General features: G+C 36.7%; 1 protein-coding gene across 3 annotated transcripts in view; it reads left to right on the forward strand.

Annotated features, from left to right (window-relative positions):
* The window catches only part of SLC25A21 (solute carrier family 25 member 21), a 304,840-nt gene extending 291,147 nt beyond the window's left edge, over window positions 1–13,693 (forward strand). For 2 of the 3 annotated variants that reach the window (XM_081313016.1, XM_081313017.1), the window contains exons 6-10: window positions 660–767; window positions 6,190–6,354; window positions 8,705–8,886; window positions 10,078–10,130; window positions 13,084–13,693. In XM_081313016.1, coding sequence (XP_081169142.1) covers window positions 660–767; window positions 6,190–6,354; window positions 8,705–8,886; window positions 10,078–10,130; window positions 13,084–13,145 — 570 coding nt within the window. In that variant the 3' untranslated portion in view covers window positions 13,146–13,693. The remainder of the gene's footprint in view (window positions 1–659; window positions 768–6,189; window positions 6,355–8,704; window positions 8,887–10,077; window positions 10,131–13,083) is intronic. The other variant, XM_081313018.1, reaches the window with a different exon arrangement.
* Window positions 13,694–19,056: the final 5,363 nt, after the last annotated feature.

The raw sequence follows: 19,056 nt of genomic DNA on the forward strand, positions 1-19,056 counted from the left end.
CTGCTTTTAGATGTTTTCAGTGCATTGTATTTTTTTTTTAGATATCATAGTATTAGTTGATTTCTTAAATGGAACATCTGACTCAGTACTACTGAGTCAATTATGTCTTCAGTTGTGAAGTTTATCATGGAGAATTTACTTAAATGAATTGTTTCATTTAATTGGGAATATAGCAACATTATACTATACATTCTTGGCATTAGAATTATTGGGTTAGCTCTTTGTTTTATATACTTCTTATAAGTGATATAAAGAATTGTTTTTGTGAGTACACGATATACATAATAATGGGTAAATTAGTCTTGATGCAGCAGTGCTTTCTTCCTAAATAGGAAGTGGATGATATGCTTTTCCCCATATGTATTTCTTAAAACAGTCACAAAGCTTTCTCCCATCTAAAGGAAATGCATTGTTGATAGGACTTTGACGTTTTATTTTGAATATTTGGAATGTGGTTTGTGGCTTTTGTGATTTTTTCTGCATGAACTGTCAACATCTAATCAAGGACGAAAGCTGTTTAGGAATGGTATACTACTACTGCAGAAGAGTTGGTCTCTCCACTTTCATTATATTGGTCAGCTTAATGCTCAGTTTTACAAAGTGATGTAAGGAGATGTTTTACCATAGCGCATGAAAACTGATTGATTTAACTCTTTTAGACATTTGCAGTTGCGGGCTTGGGATCTGGGCTAACAGAAGCAGTTGTGGTTAACCCTTTTGAAGTAGTCAAGGTTAGCCTCCAGGCAAATCGGGATGCTTTCGAAGAGGTAGAGTAACTGGGATTTTTTTTTAATATGTTGGGGAATGGAATTGTTGAAATATATGTATATATCTTCATTAAGCTCTGGGGAGGGAGAATTTCTCGAGTTGGTTAAAAACAAATGGTGATCCTAGTATAAGTGTCTCATCAAAATACCTGGCAAAGCTAATCATATATATGATAGAATATACTGGAGAGGAAATGTTTTAAGAATGAGTCCTGAATTTAAGATTATCTTATGCTATAATAAAAAAATGATTTTCATGCTCTATCAGAAGAGGGAACAGATGGGAAAACAAGAGGCTTTTTCCATCCTAACTTACCTTGCCACGTCCTGTACTTTAATCAACTGAGCTGCTTCAAAATTTTGTGATGGAGTTTCCCAAGCATTCTCAGTATAATAATAATAAAAAAGAAGCATTGGAAAGAAGCATTAGAAGTTTAAATGTCATAGCCTCAGGAAGCTACCCTATTTCTTGGTTTAGAACAATAGGTGATTCTAACTCTGTCATGTAACCCATTAGTGGATATGAGTGTGTGAATTCATCAAAGGGATCACCTCTGCTGGCCAGTTCCCCTGATTCATTAACAACTATAGACATAGTGAGAAACATGTATGTTTGGAGGTGGTATCCAGATGCCAGATGTAATAGATTCACATAAGTAGAACCAAACATACATAGTTGATTTCTCTCTCCACATATTCATACCAACAGACTTATCCAACAGTCAATCAATACATTTCTACATATTGAAAAAACTCCCTTTCTACAACCCTGTATTCCTGATCACACGTAATAACAATCTAGTCATTATATATTCAAGCACTGAACTAAACAGAGAGGCAGGTTGGTGTAGTGGTTGGAACCAGTCACTCTCACTCTCTCAGCCCTAGGAAGCTGGTAATGGCAAAGCACTTCTGAAATCTTGCCAACAAAACTACAAGGACTTGCCTAGGCAGTTGCCAGGAGTCAATGATGAGTAGGATGAAAGTACCATTAAAAAAAGGGACACGGTGGCTCAGTGGGTTAGGACGCTGAGCTTGTCGATCAGAAGGTTGGCAGTTTGGCGGGTTGAATCCTGAGTGCTGCGTAACAGAGTGAGCACCTGTTACTTGTCCCAGCTACTGCCAACCTAGCAGTTCGAAAGCACATAAAAATGCAAGTAGAAAAATAGGGACCACTACGGTGGGAAGGTAACAGCGTTCCGTGCGCCTTTGGTGTCTAGTCATGCCGGCCACATGACCACGGAGACGTCCTCAGACAAACTCTGGCTCTTTGGCTTTGAAACGGAGATGAGCACCGGCCCCTAGAGTTGGAAACGACTAGCACGCATGTGCGGGGGAACCTTTACCTTTACCTTACCATTAAAAAAAAAGACCCAAAGAACTGAACAGGTTTGAAACGCACTTTCTATGTGTACTTAAAAGATGGGGAGTTCTGAGCTGAAATTTTTTAGGTGTTTGTTTGTTTGTTTGTTTTGGTCTCTTTAAGTAATAAATATGCCTTCTCACAAACTACTTTTAAGTTCCCTGAATTTTAAATATAAAGCTATGTGACACAGTAAGGAAGGTGAAGACTGTGCCTCATCCTCTCGTGTGTAGAATTCTTATTTGGCATTCTGAAGTAAAAATTTCAGAGATTGCCTTGTCCATCAATGTTCACTTCATTTAAACCGTATCTAAACATTTTTATTTTATTTTTTTCAGTTACTGTTCTAATTTCCCCTGTGTTGAAGGTCAAGCTTGCCATATCTATGAGTGATACTCACTTTGGGATGAAATGCCCCTTTGGCCCTATTACCTTCAGAAATGAGATTTCTCCTTACTCTTACAACATAGGAGGTAATTAAGTGCCCTCTCTAGTCCATTTTCACTCTTGCAGATAGATTAATAGCAGTTGCAGTTTAAAAATTATTCAGAAATATTCCCAGCACAAGTCCCACTGTTTTCTACCAAATTTAATTATTGAAAATATACTCCATTTGGAATTGTAGATTTAGGTTGCAATCTGATAACATGGCGCATACCAAAGTGACATACTTAAATAGTTGCAAAGCAATCCTGGTTTAGGAAACAACTTTCTAAAGTAGAACTTTTCCACCTCAGAAGGTCTCCTTCAGAGTATAGATAGCAAGTGCATTTATAATATAGGAACATTCAGAAACTCATAGGGGAATTTCACAACCCCCTTCTGAAACTTAATAATTCTGCTGTTCTTTATGATTTCTCTACAGGGTTCTTAAGTAAATAAACATGGTGTTTGACTTCAAATGCAATAGAAATGAATCGCTCTGTGAACAATACGTCTTGACATGTTTGAATATGTTCAAGAATTTTCTAAAGGAAAGGAAAGAGAGAAAAGTGGTAGAAAATCCTTTACTATTTTTTTTAATTTAATTTAACAAAAATGCTAGCAAGGTTTATTGAAGGACATGGTAATTGGCAAGGTAGCTTAATTTTTAGGGCAGCTACAAAATTCATTTAATAAGAATAAATAATTTAATAAAAGGTAATCCACAAATTTATTGACAAGCAAAATGTTGAATATACTAAAGGGCTTTTTTTTCTCTTGCTGAAATCAGAAAAATGAATAGAATAAACTAGACTAGATTAAAATTTGTGAGAAGGGTCCTCCTTTAACTCCATAATTAACTAGTACTGAAAACTCAAATATATTAGTTCCTGATTCATATGTTTCAAGGTGAGCTAAGTAAATAATTATCAATAATAAGTAAATAATTTCTCAAGCAAATCTCTGCAGCACCCAAATATGATTATAGCAATATAATAATCGCTATAGTTTCCCTCAAACTTAGCTTGACTCCTGGTAACTACATAAAGACATCCTTGTAGGTCTCCTGACAGTAGTGCAGATGGGACTTTCCACTACTACCTTCTGGGGTGCATTTTTTTTACTTCTCAATTTGATCTATAACACCTTGGTATTCCCTGGTCATCTTCCATCCAAGCAGTAACTGAATCTGATCCTTCTTAGCTTTTTCAAGATTCTAAGTCAAAATTAGCAGGGTGCAGCTGCCAGCTGCTGTTCTCTTCCAAATAGCAATAGCTTGAATTGAGAGTGTGTGCTTTAATTCATGGCTCAACTAATGGTGAGCTTCCATAACTGAGTTGAAGTCTCCTCTCTCTAGGCCAGGGGTAGGCAACCTCGGCTCTTTTATGACTCGTGGACTTCAACTCCCAGAATTCCTGAGTCAGCTATGCTGACTCAGGAATTCTGGGAGTTGAAGTCCACGAGTCATAAAAGAACCGAGGTTGCCTACCCCTGCTCTAGGCCTAATCAACAGATATTCACTTCTTTACATTGGTTTTTACCAGACCAAGTTATAAATATCCAGCAAACATATGTAAATAAACATGAAGCAATATATTAAAAGACTATCCAACCTGACTGTCACCTGAATAAGCACAAACCAGATGACTTTAATATGGCAAGATTCATTTGGGTGATTTCTTTTGATGACATTTTGTCATCAAACAAATGAATATATGACATTAGCATAGTTTAAAGAACTGTAGTCAAAATGGTCTTTATTTCCCTATATAAGCATCTTTGTGACAGTCGTGTTTTGCCTTTCTAATTAAACATTTGATTATACAAATATAACTTTAGTGAACAGCAAAATCAAGCAAATAAAACCTTGATAGTAAAAAAAATAATTTGGGGCTAAACAATTATGAAAAATCTTCCGTTGGCTAAGGTTGGAATTTTGAAAATTTAAGGACCTAGGAATTCTAAGTATTTATCAGTATGATGCATAAACCTTCTAGCTGGGGAAATGCAGGGAACAATATGCAGGCAGCCATACATGGACTTACAAAGTAGTCTCTAGATTAGAGATCCCAGCTTGCATAGCAGTATGTGCATACTTAGAGTAAACCTGGGCTTTGGCCACGCGTGATGCATTAGCCAAAATATGCCCAAACCAAGCTTTATTGTTTTTATTGTTAGCAGGAATGCTACATGGAGCACAAGTGCAACTGGGCTTGTAACTGAATCCCTGCTGAAGCTTGTTCCAAAAGTGCTTTTTCCAAAAGGCAACTGGACTTTTTTGTTGTTTTCCTTTGAAAATGTTTTCACTTCTCATCCAAGAAGTTTCTTCAGTTCTTGGATGAGAAGAAAAACTTTTCAAAGGGAAAAACAAGAAAAAAACATTTATGGAAAATAGAATCAGTTACAGAAGGAAATGAATGAAAGTCACATAGATAAGTTGTCTGTCTGTGAAATTAAGAGAAAGAGGAAGTATCTAAATGAAAGTGGTTTTGCTTTGCCAAATATACTGGAAAGTGAAGGTATAGGTTTAAGAAAAAAGCTAAAGTGTATATCAAAAAGTGTGAATTGGTTCACCTAGATTATTTTGGATATATATGAAATCAGAATCCTCTGACTCATGATATTCAATGTTACAGTCCACTAAACATTACTAAAAGAAAAAAAGATGAAGTTGGTGCAAAAGCTTGATAAATTACATCAAGGAGGAAAAATATTAGGAATTCAAAATGAAAAGCTGAAAATTACGAAGCAAAGAAAAAATGATGGAGCCATACAGAGACCCCAAAATGAGGATGAATGAGGATGGTATTGTTGTGATTCAGGGCCAGCCTGTGGGTCCGGCAGCCGGCTCGGATGTCTCGGATGACTCAGACGAGGGGGAGGAGGAGGGTGTTGAAGACGAACGTGCTGATGATGGCTTGGAGGCTTCGCAGAGCCCCCAGCCAGGGCCCTCTTCTCAGCTGCGCGAGCCCGACAGTGCGGATGATGATGACCCACAGCTGGCCCTGTTCAAGGACGCCCGACGCAGGAGGCAGTCAAGCAGGAACAAGCAGAGAGAGGCTGTGGGACTCCTCGGAAGGAGGCACAGGGAGGCCACGCCCTGAACTCTAATAAAGGGAGTGTTTGGGGAAGGGCTGGTTGCTGAAAGCAACCGCTCCGTTTGAGGATCACAGTTCCAGTGTTTTGTTTCTTGTTCTGTTGTTTGTGTAATAAATCTTGGCAGACGCCTTCCAGCTTCAGACGCTCTCCAGCCTCTGCCGTTTGTACAGGGGTTGCCTTTCTGCAAGGCCGGTAGCAGGCTGGTTCAGAACAGGTATTAGTTAAGCAGAACTGCCTGGAAAAAGTTCTGTTTGTTTTGTACATAAGCATAAATCTATTTATATGTACATCTGGGGAAAGAATGAATAAAAACATGATAGATTTTATTGCTCACGATGAAGGATTAAATAATGAGTGAAAGATACAAGGATGAATAGAGGTTCTGAATGTGAGACAGATTTAGAAAGATTCTACTCTGGAGAGATCCATATTCAAGTCTGTTCCCAGATAAAGAAACTTACTTGCATGATTTAAGCCAACTATGCACACTATTGAAATATGTATAGAGAAGTTTTGTCTTTTGCTTTACTTGTATAGCAACCATCCACCTTTGCTAAAGCTCACCAAATTATTCAGGCCAATGGCTGGGGTCTGAGTGGACTCAACAAAGGGCTGACTGCTACTTTGGGACGTCATGGAGTTTTTAATATGGTCTATTTTGGATTCTACTTCAACGTGAAAAACATCATTCCTGCCAATAAGGTATGTGTATTACTGTAAACTCTTTCACTGACCTGAGATAGGGGTATTGTTCCAACTTTTTTCAAACAGTTGAAAAAACTGAGAATACTACAGGTGACACCCAATTCCTTCCATAACTTCCATTTTCCAAAGCTGGCCTATGGACCTTCCAAAGGGAATAATAATGCTCTCATGTTTTACCTCTAAAGCTAAGATCCTTGTGACTCTTACCTACTTCCTTTAAGAAAACCTGAAAGTCTGACCTTTTCCCAGGCACTGGACCAAGATGTGATTTGAATCCACCATTTGAACTGATTTTTTTTCTCCCAACATGATCATTTATTACTTATTCTTATACTGGCTGTTATTACTTCTTTTAACCTCCTGTAAACCTCCCAAGGCCATCAGCAAGTGAGCAGCCTTGAAAATTGAAATTATAATGATAAAGAAACTGTTCAAGACATTTAGTTGACTCGCCTTGGAAGTACAGTGTTGACCTAAGAGGGCAAAAAGCTTGTCTTAAGGCTACAGAGTGCATATGTAACAGAGATGGGCTTTTAAAAAAACCTGAAATATAGTATTAAGTAAGATAAGTTAATGTACCTGTGAATAAATGGACTTTATCAGAGCGACAAATAAGTTCACCAAGCCAGTGTTATTGTTTGAACTCCAAACACCCTTTAACTTGTATTTGCCCTTTAACCTATAATTGCATTGTGTTATATTTACTAGAAGAATATATCTATCAGAATAATGAAACTGTTGATATGCTCACAAAGGAACATAAACAGGAGGAGACAGTACCTCCATATAGGAAAAGTTGAAAGTAGGCAGTATATGTGATTCTTGAAAACCAGATTTGCACTGAAACTATGTCCCCATAGGCTAGGGCATTAAAATTTGAGTCCTGGAAATACTAATTCTAGTACTAATAGATTCAGTTGTATATGTGTTTTAGAAGTTAATTGGGACATTATGTATTTCCAAGCCCAAATGGTACTAATATGAAAAATGTATTTGGTTTGAATTTCAAGGTTTGTCCATATTTGTTCAACTTTTGAGATTTGAGGAGCACACCAAATCTGGCATCCTCCTCCATGAGGCTGCTTTAAGACATTTTTCTTTATATGGTGCCTTGCAGTTACTATAGACTACAACTGTCACAGCTCCAACTAATATCGACAATGTGAGGGCAATGTGAAGCCAATATGAGTTGGAATCCAACCCATCTGGAAAGACATCAAGTTGGGAAAGATTGCATTGAAAGACTTTTATTAAGCAAATTACACTATACATTTGAAAGACACCAGGGGCTTCTCAGTACTTTGCATGGCCCAAAATGGAAAAAGATTTTTTTTTAAAGTTGTATACTGTAATAGGCTCCACAGCAAATTTAGCATAACATAATTCACTCAGTTTCCAGTATTCACACACATGAGATTAAAAATTTATTAAAGTAATTTTACCCTCAGTAAGCTAATGTCCTTGGTAGGAAGGCCATCTGAAAAAGTATGAACTGTTGGATTGTGTCAGGACGTGCAGAAAGCTGTTGCTTCAAGACTGGCTTTATTGTACAGCTAGTTTCTGAATTTTTCAAAGCAGGGCAAAATTGTAGGCTTTGGACAAAACGTTTTGCACATTCTTCAGCCAATTAGTTTCATGAGTTACTATTGTTCCTAATACGGAAGAGCATAAAAATATGCTCTGCAGTTCCACTGTTGCTGGATTGTTAATAGCAGGAAGCCAGGCCCCCTTGGTACAGCGCATCAGCTACATGCAAAGCTAAATGTAAAAATAAAAAAACCTGGAGGGGAAGGCAGCAGACCGAGATTAGCCTTTATTTAATTTAACATTTGGGGGTCCAGTGCACAAATGAGCATTTTAGTAGGCTTCATGGTGGAAGTTGCTGTCATTTGTAAAATATTCTGGCCAATTAGCTAATAGTGTGCTTAGATTTCTCCCGTTTTGATACAGTAATACTAAGTACATTGTGAAGCCCAATTATACAAATCATCCCCATATGCTGTACCGGTCTTGCTTTTAAGAACTGTGTTTATAAATCCTGTGTGAGGAAATGTGTACTTCAGCAATTTAGACCATGTGTGAAAACATAGCCAATCGGATCGTCAAGAAAAGGAGCCCTGGCATTGGAAGTCCTAATGCGTTCCACTAGAATAGCAGGAGTGTGTCATATCATGCAAGCTTTCTGATTAAATGCATATTATTTCATAATCTTTAACCAATTGGGGTGCTTCTGTTTCTATTTTAACTTGCTTCATTTTATGTCAGTCATTCTCTTCCCCAACCCGTCATCTTTCTTTTCCTTCTCTTCTCTCAGCTATTTTGTTGGTTTTCTTATTTATTTATCCAGGATCCAACATTGGAGTTTCTGAGAAAGTTTGGAATTGGGCTAGCCTCAGGAACAATAGCCTCAATTATTAACATCCCTTTTGATGTTGCAAAGAGTAGGATTCAAGGACCACAGCCCGTGCCTGGAGAAATCAAGTACAGGACCTGTTTTGAAACGATGGAAACCGTTTATAAAGAAGAAGGGTAAAGCATTCATTTCAGTAGTAAAGATCCAGGACTCTGGCTTGTTCATAAAATCACACTGCAGATTTGCAATATGCAACATTGCAGATTTCATCAGGTCATTAAAAAAATCTCTCTATATAGTATTTGTATAGCAAACATTTTCAAAGCTTCACAATTCAAAACGTACATATGAAATTAAAAGAGAATTCCTCTTTGGCCTGAGTTTTCTGAATTTTCATTTGTGAATTTCTTATTATATTGTTCTGAAAAGATTCTAGTGTTCTACAGCAAACCATTCGGTTTACACACATTAGTATCAGTTGGTGCATTGGGGCAAAGGTGGGCTTTTTTTTCAGCATCAAGGTAGCCTATATTTTTTTAAATTTTTTTTAAAATTCCATTTATATCCTGCCCTTCTCCGAAGACTCAAGGCGGCTTACAAGCTTACAATTGTTTCAATTGTAAATATTAAAAACATTCTACTTGCCCAAACTGGGATTGAGGAAAGCCAAGTTGTCAACATCTTTCAAAATGGAGAAAAGCATTCAGAGATTTCTACAAGCTCTCTCTGCAAAGAGGGTTAGTGGAGGCCAAGATACAAGAGTGTTAGCAGTCACAATGAAAACTGTGGGTTGAAGAGAGCCCGATTATTTCTGTATGCAAACTAGAAAAAGATGTGTCATATATCAAAGAGTATGGTGTCAGACTTCAGAAGAATCAAAGTTGTCCTAAGAACTACTTCAGAGAATGCCACTCTTCCTCCCCCCTTTTTCTAACTTTCTGCAATTATTTTTAGTAAATATTCTATCCTAGCCTATAGAGGAATGAGAATGCATCATCTGCTTGTTTAATGAACTGCTATACAATTAATCCAGGACATGATCTTGGTGTTTTCATGAAACAATGTAGCACCGGGATTCCAAACTTCATGTATGCCAATAGTCTAATGGGAGAACTCAATCACAACATAGTTAAAGTAGAGCCATTAGAATTCTGCATGCTTCAGAAAGGATAGAAAAATGCTTTCAGTCTTGCATGAAGACAACAGTTCCCTACTATTCACTAAAATATTCTGTGAGGAATTCAGTGTCTGTTGTCTTTTCAAAGAAGCACATAAGCCAGCTAAGTTCAAGTTTTGTTGCAAGCAGACTGATGGGCAGTTAAGAAAATTGATCAATATAACTAACATTTTTCATTGTTTTTCTACAGATTTCTAGCTTTGTACAAAGGATTAGTTCCCAAAATCATGAGGCTAGGACCAGGTAAATCTTTTCTCATTCATTCTTAATGCTATCATAATCCTATGTATATACAGTGATACCTTGGTACTCAACTGATTTGAAACTCTTCGAATTTGGTACTCAACACATTTTGAAGTAAACATTTTATCCAAGTACTCATCATTTGTTTGGTACTCATTGCACAAACTAGAGCTTAACAGTGTCAGCTGCCTTGTGACTCACTTATGGGAAAAATGTGCCTGGTATTCATCATTTTTGGTACTCATCATGCATTCCAGAACCAATTAACAATGAGTACCAAGGTACCACTGTAGCTTTTTTTTTATTCTGTAACTTCAAAATCCAAATACATAGGTTGATACAATGTTTCTTACTATATACTATGTTATTATTGTTTTTTGCTTTCTTTCTCTCCCTCATACTTGCTCACTGCTCAGTCAACAGTAAATTAAGGCAAGAACATAGAAAAAAATCTGGTAAAAGCACATAGCCAAACCAGCTATCCCTACCCTATTTGCCAGATGTCAAAGCAGATTTTAGTTTTAACTTATCTTCCTTCTATTATAGCTAATCTGTAAAATCAAGCTGACATCTTTTGGCAGGTTGTGTCATTTGCCTATTATTTTATTCTAGCTGTTACATAGGCATTTAATTCTATATACAAAAGTTAATGGGTGGAAATGAGCACACTGAAGGAACAGTGGGAAGTTGAGTGCTGGGATATTTCCATCCCAGGACTTCCTCCAAAACAGGTGGATTCCCAGGATTCCCTAGCCAACATGGCCATTGATAAGGTGCAAAACCACACATTTGAAAGGCACATAGTCGGAAAAGACTGTCTTAGTACAAATGTTAATATGGATATATTTATCTGATCCTGAATTTTAAAAATTGATTCAAATGTTATTTATTTACTCATTTCACAGTTTTGTATACAGATAGTCCTTGCTTAATGATGATAATTAGGACCAGGAGCTGCATCATTGGGTGATGTGTTCATAAGTTGAAAAAAAACAAACCCTCACATGTCTATACCACTTAGCAATAGCGGGTCCGGAAGTCCCTGCTGCCATTGTTAAGTGAAGACGATTAAAATCCCTCAACTGACCGTTAACATCAACTTCCGACTAGCTTCTCTATTGACTTTGCTTGTCAGAAGGCAGCAAGGAAGGTTGCAAATCACGATCATGAGACTGTGGGATTCCGCAACAGCCATAACTACAAAGAACTGTTATAACCACCCCTCATTCAGTGCCATAAGTTCAAACAGCTGCTGCATGAGTGGTCATTAAACAAGACCACCTGTGCTCCCCAGATTATGTATGTATCAGTATGCAAAGTTTAAAACCAGAACCAGCAAAATTAATTTGTTTCTCTCCTATAAATATTCCTATGTTGGTTGACCACTATGGTCATTAGATTTGATCAGATACACAATGGGAACTGGAATAATCTTCCAAGGATAATAAACTTCCAGTTTACTTTGTCTTTGATCAGCTTTGATGAAGACCACAAGGAAACTATTACCACCTTCTAATAAACACAAAATGTTTCTCTCTTTGTGTTGGCTTACTTACTAGCTAATGAACATCATATACAAAGGTGTAATCTTAAAAAGTCTATCAGAGTCTATCATTTGAAATACCTTTTAGAGGTGAAGTATACAAAATAGGAAGGGACGCGGTGGCTCAGTGGGTTAGGACGCTGAGCTTGTCGATCAGAAGGTCGGCAGTTTGGCGGGTCGAATCCCGAGTGCCGCGTAACAGAGTGAGCGCCTGTTACTCGTCCCAGCTTCTGCCCACCTAGCAGTTCGAAAGCATGTAAAAATGCAAGTAGAAAAATAGGGACCACTATGGTGGGAAGGTAACAGCGTTCCGTGCGCCTTTGGCGTCTAGTCATGCCAGCCACATGACCACGGAGACGTCCTCGGACAAACGCTGGCTCTTCGGTTATGAAACGGAGATGAGCACCGGCCCCTAGAGTCGGAAACGACTAGCACGCATGTGCGGGGGAACCTTTACCTTTACCTTTATACAAAATAGTTTCTCCTAATATTTTTACAATAGAGATTCCCTTCATAAAAAGTTTATTCTGTCCATGAAGCAACTAATAAGGTAAAGGTAAAGGTTCCCCCGCACATGCGTGCTAGTCGTTTCCGACTCTAGGGGCCGGTGCTCATCTCCGTTTCAAAGCCGAAGAGCCAGCGCTTGTCCGAGGACATCTCCGTGGTCATGTGGCCAGCATGACTAGACGCCAAAGGCGCACAGAATGCTGTTACCTTCCCACCGTAGTGGTCCCTATTTTTCTACTTGCATTTTTACATGCTTTCGAACTGCTAGGTTGGCAGAAGCTGGGACGAGTAACAGGTGCTCACTCTGTTACGCGGCACTCGGGATTCGACCCGCCAAACTGCCGACCTTCTGATCGACAAGCTCAGCGTCCTAACCCACTGAGCCACCGCGTCCCTGAAGCAACTAATAGACATACCTAATTTTTCCCATGAGGGAAATTCACCCAGTCTGTTGTAAAATGACAATTGGATGAACTTGGCCTTAGTCTCACTGAAGATATTTAAGGGAGTTTTGCTGTATTTGGATGGCTTCTTTCTCATACTACACATAGTGTGTATTTTACATATTATGTGTACAAAGTTCTGCACCAAAAATGTTATATGTGTGGAACTGAAAAGAAAAACATGAAAACCTACCCGATTTTCCATCAAAAATATTCACGGTTCAGGTAAGCATACAAAAATTGCCTTTTGTATTTCAGTTTTTAAAATAGGATTCTAATATTACATCATCTAATGTTCTGCATTCATTAAATTCCCATCAAGCTGTCTGCTACTGCAAGACCCAAACTTTTCTTTATTTCTATATAATTTCAACTGATTGGTATAGAAAAAAAATCAGAATTCCTTCCATGATGTGTTACTTCTTAAATTTTGTATTCCCAAAAATTCATTGTTTTCTAGGTGGTGCAGTGATGCTGCTGGTTTACGAATATGTTTTCGGGTGGCTTCAAGAAAACTGGTGACCAGAAGTACTAATTTCAGACTGAAATAATGTAAAACAATTCCTATCAAATAAAAAATATCTGCATCAGCATTTATAAGCTTAGAAAAGAAAGGGAGAGTTGTACAATGGTGCAAAATGAATGGCTTTGGTTATGAAAGGCCTAATACTAGCATATTTTTCCGTGTATAAGACACTATTTTTTCCAGCAAACACCCTGTTCAAAAATCAGGTGCATCTTATACACGGAAAAATAATGGTAACCTCTGCAGCCCAGGGCATGCCTGTGTGGGTTGCCATGCTGCCTGGTGCAGGTGTCAAGCCCCTGTGGGCTTGCCACTAACGGAAGGGGGCATGTTGCAAGATTGTCAGCCGCCGAACCTCTGGATTTGCCAGCTCAGCTGTTTGGTGCTCCGCCAAGCAGCTGATCCGCACAGAGAAACTCACCTGCCAGAGTGTCTTATACAAGGGTGCGTCTTATAGATGGAAAAATATGGTAAATATTCTTCAGGGGAAAAAAGTTAATATTATATTTCAACCGAGATGCAAATACCCATCCCATTAAGTAAAAGCTACAAAAGAAGTATTGTAAAAGAATATAATGTATGTCTATCAAGCAAATTAAATGTGTTAACTTGAACAATCTCGTGTTGATTGATTGATAGAAAAAAATCTATTGTTTAAGATGCATGCCCCAAAACTAGGAGACTGTGAGCCTTTAGGTCAGTGATTTTAGATGACTTTAGGCCAGTCACTCTGTCTCCACCCAATTCACCTCACAGGGTTATTGTTATGGAGAAAATAGGAGGAGAAAGGAGTAGTATATTATAAAAATAACAAAGGCAGGATCTTGATTTTAGAGTCCACTCTTATATTCAGATTCATGAAAGGTGATAAGGAGAGTTAAACTCAGAACTGAGTTCCACTGAATTTAATTAGAGTTGCTATCATGTCTGATGAAGTAAACAACTTATAGGACTATCAGATCTGGGCTTCAAAAATTCAGATGTCCACTAAATAGCACCAAATAGTTGGGTGCTGTTGTACTTCTCTCAAATACTTGCAACTCTGTTATTGACTGTAAAATCACAGGTAATGCAATGCCACACTCTTGAGAAAGCAGTTTTAATATTAAGTATGCCCTCCTTACATGCTGCTTGGAGCTGCTATTGAAAATTACTCTAAAAATTGACCCCACAAATGAAATTAATGATTCTCATCCTTCTTGAAGCTGGACAGTCAAATAATGTATTCCATTCAGTCTGCATTAACTGTGCTGATTGTCAGTTCATGTTTTGCTCAGTTTGAAGTACTTCAGGCTTTAAAACTCTAAACAACATTACCATTCGGTATTTTTTTTAAATTGAAAGACCTGCTTACTGCCCCACCGTTATGGCCGTTAAAGTTAACAGGCATTAGAGAGAGGTCCTTCTTAGGGGTAGCCCATACCCTTCAAATTTCCTCTTTACAGAAAACAGTCTGGCTATGAAAACCCTTCTACTATCCTATGGATTTTGGTTTTAAGGTTTTTAATATTTGCTCTCATCAAATATTTGTAGCTGCATTTTGTTTTCCATGTAAGATACTTCTATCATTTGATACGTCATATTACTGGTTTATAATGCAAACTGTATTCAAAAGACTATGAAATATAAATTAAAAAAACTAGTTCTCAAAATTTCAAAGAAAAGTGAGAATCATAACTGAATTCTTTTTTTAAAAAATAGTATTTTTATAATGATGTTTAAGGCATATTATGTGCAAGATAGATGGAGATATCCTACCATTTTTAAAGATATTTGTATTGACATAAGCATGACATAAGCATTCCTAGATTATATTATACTGGCTTTTTAAAAAAAGTTCTTAGGTGGTTAATATCAACAAATTGTTTTGTTGTGTAGTAACTGTTTCCAATATAGAAATTAAAAGTCTTCAGAGGATATCTAATATTTCTCTATTTTTTGTTGTTAATTTAGCATGTTCAAAATTCAAAAATAAAATACCTTTACATATATAGCTTTTTGCTGTACCTTGTATCCAACATTTTGTTAAGTATATTTTCAACCACATCTTTCAGTAAAACAAAATCATTTGATAGTACCCCCAGACCCAAATGTTACTTTTAATGATTAGAAAAACTTGTTTTTCTGCCTCGGCCTATAGCTTTTGCAGAATGTGATAGAAAAAGGCTAGTATTAATCATGCTGTTTAGATATAAGTCTAACCTCTTTCAGTATGATGACTTTTTATATAATTATATAAAAAATTCTGCAGGAAATAAAAATAAGGTTATAGTAAAGAAAAAGAAAAGAAATCATCTCAACAAGTATAAAAATTTAAGTAACAACATCATTTCTTACATCTCTTATCTATAAACAAATCCTTAAAAAATCATTGTTCAGTATTGGTCAGCAAATGAACATTAAGGATTACTAGAGAGAATAACATATCTATTGTATCTTTGATCAACTAAAACATCTTTATATTTTATATTTCCTTTTACTTTTAACAATCTTGATCTTTAATCATTTCAAATGTCGTTTTAACATCCCAGAACTTGATTTCTGTTCATTTTTTCTTTGTTCTTTCCCACAAAATTCTTCAAAGCTTTAACAAGCCTCTTTTTATATCCAATATAGGACATTATCTAGGTCACTCTCTTGGTTTGTTATTTGTATATTCCTTCAATTACCAAAACATCAGCTAGGTTTTTTTTTATATCTAGCATGGCACCTTTTTTCCACATTTTTCTTGTAGCTTGTCATTTTTAAATCCACTTTCAGATCAGTTTTAGTCTTATCCAGTAAAGTTTATTCCTATTCTATTACATCCTTTAAACTCTAAAGGCAAACATTCTTATAATTAACTTCATTATATCCAATGTTAAAATATTTTTCCATTCTGTATCAATAAGCCAGTTTAAATGTTCTTCTCCTTTAATTGTAATCTTTAGCTCCTCTAATGTCCAGGTTTCATCCTATCATGTTTTTTAAAAGAATTCAAAACAAAAACATTTTCCCACAAGAAAATGTGGGAATTAATTCCAAATTCTTATTTCAAATCTATCAGGGCCCTTAGTCTATTTGTATCTTCCCAAAAATTCTAGCCACCCTTTTGCTGTTTATTCCAAAACTTGTATTTCAAGCTTCATTTGCTAATGATTGAAGGAAACTTACCTGGGACTATAAAAGCTGTCAATCCAAAGATTCTTATACCCAGGGTCTGTAAAAATGAAAATGTAGTTTGAGCAAAGATTACTCTCCTTCATCTCCCACAGCTCCAAATTGGCAAGAGATGGCTGTCTTGCAATCTCCTTGCAAGGAGCAACAGTATGGAACACTTGTGGGCAATTTCAAGTCCACTCCTTCTCCTAAAAGGGATTACAAAGAGCCAGTCTACTTGCCAGCTCTTTATTCTGACAAGGTCATTGAATCCAGTTTCAATGGAGTCATCTTCAGTTCACCATTTCTTCCCCAGAAGTTCCTTTCGATAGGATTTCTTATCGGGTAAGCATCCCAATCCAAGTCATATATTTTGTGAATGGAAAAAACAACTGTTCTAAAATCAGTGGCAAAGAGAATTATCAGTAGTGGTTCTTTTCAACCAACTATTGATGTAGTATCTCATCACATTCTTTACTGCAGGCAGGAGATATAAGATTTTAGGAATTAAATATTAACAAATTAGGGTGCAGCCAAGAAAGTCCCTGTAGCCATCCTCATTTCCATCCTCAAGTAGGAAAACATGTAGATGAGTTCTATTTCTATTGTGGCTAGCATGACTGAAGGGTGACATGTGAGAAAGGGCTAAAGTGTGTATCAGAAAGTATAAATTTATTCATCTAGTTTGCTTTAGATATGTATGAAATCAGAATCCATTGACTGATAATATTCCATGTTACATGCCAATAAATGTTGCTAAGAGAAAAACAAGATACGAATTTGTGAGAAAATGTGCAAACTCTGGATAATGCTACCAAGGAGAGAAACTATGTTAGGTGACATAAACAGATGGGTAGGAGTGGAAATGAGAAAGTGAGAAAAAAATGATGGGGCCATTCAGACTCTTAAAAATGAATGCAATAATACTTTGTATGGTTTGGCACTGGGAAGCGACATGTGGGAAGTAATATTAAAACTCATGGACACATACACTACACATATTTTCCATGTCAACCTGATCAAAGTCTTGCTGCAGTTGGAGAAAATAAGTTCCTTGAAACTACAAGTGGTCCTAGTAAATAGATATAGGTCCAGCTGGGAAAACCCTGTTCCCTCCCTATTCAACAAGGTTTAGATACATGCCCGTGTTTTTTTGAATCATGAACTTATTTCAGAGAGCTTTAAAATGTCATACATGTAACAATGTCATACATGTAACAATGTTTACCCTTTACTTCCTTTGAAATTACAATTTATATGTAGTCCTCTTTTCTGAACTAAAAGGATGGTCAATCAAGGCAAGTGTATCAATGTAAGCCATTCATTTGGAAAAAATGTGCCAACTAAATCAGTGGGATTTTTTTCAAGGGGGGGGGGTTATAATTTAATGAAACATTTGGAAACACTCATACCTATCTGAGAGTAATAGCTCCATTTTTACTCCACAAAAATGCTATTATAAAATTTAATTTTTGATGTTTCAGAAATGATTGATGGTTGAGTCGTACTAGCAGCTTTAAATTTTGAACTCACTTGTTTTTTCCTTCCCTATTGAGATTACATTTTTTTAGTTCAAAAGTGGTTCTGGATGTTGAACTTTAGCTTTCATCATTCCTGAATGTTGAGCATCTTCGTTGGGAATGTGAGCTGTGTCCAGCATTATCTGCAGGATCACAAATGCTCCATCCCAATTTAAACCCTTAGTTTAATATGTTCTGCCCCAGACCAATACAACTATAAAAGCCAACTGAATTGCCATAATTAAGCCTTCCAGTTTGTCTTCCAATTAAAAGTAGTCCATCAACTGATCATTTGCTGTGAATACAGTATCATTTATCCTATTGACTTGCTCTAGTTATCTGCCGAGAACCATAAGGTTATCAAGATTTAATCTTCTATAGAAGAATGTAGCCAATATAAACATTGCAATTCATTTACATTTCCATAATAGATAATTGCTTTAAATATTTTTTTAGACATGTATCCTGTGAGGGCTGGTTTGTACTAGTATGATAATGGGTTTTTTGTTTAATCTATAGCCCTTACCACCTAGAATTCTGTGAGATATTGATAAGACCTATATGGAATAAGAATTTCTTCCTTTGAATATCTTTATGTATAATCATACCGTAAAGAATCTGATGAAAGAGCAGCTATGTAGAAGAGTGCTATTTTGCAGTAGAACAAAAATAAATTGTATTAAGTCACAGTTATACAGATTCAAACAACCATCATTGGGGTCTTACCACCCCCACCACCTCATTTTATGCTGTAAATATGATAAGGATAATATATTCATTTATTAGACTGTTATCTCTTTCTTTTAGTCAGATCAGTATATGATCTTCCCCTTTTCTGTTCATTTTTCAAAACAGCATCAAGGCCCAAGTCAGTTTCAAAGCTGAGTGATTTGTGACTAAGCCCCAAATCCCAGGTTGCAATTCTATTCTATACTTATTTGGTCTACTGAAATTCCACTTTAATTTATTTTAAAATCTCAGTTCTAGCTAGTACTTAACTCTAATAGCTGAAGGTTTCCAGCTAAACATCTGCCTAGTCCTATAGTCAACAGGGACAACTTGAGGCTCAAGATGATTGATACTATAAAGCAGTACTCACTCAACACCATGGGTTACTTGTGCGTGTCTAGTCTTGTTGAGATGAAGAAAATGGACCATTACGACAGAATAGCTACAGCATGAAGTGTTTATATTTAAAGAGAACAAATGAATTCTTGAGGGATCATTTGAGAGGCCTCCATGACACAGC

The sequence above is a fragment of the Vipera berus genome (genome assembly GCF_964194415.1).
Source record: "Vipera berus genome assembly, chromosome: 1".
In the NCBI taxonomy this organism is placed as follows: domain Eukaryota; kingdom Metazoa; phylum Chordata; class Lepidosauria; order Squamata; family Viperidae; genus Vipera; species Vipera berus.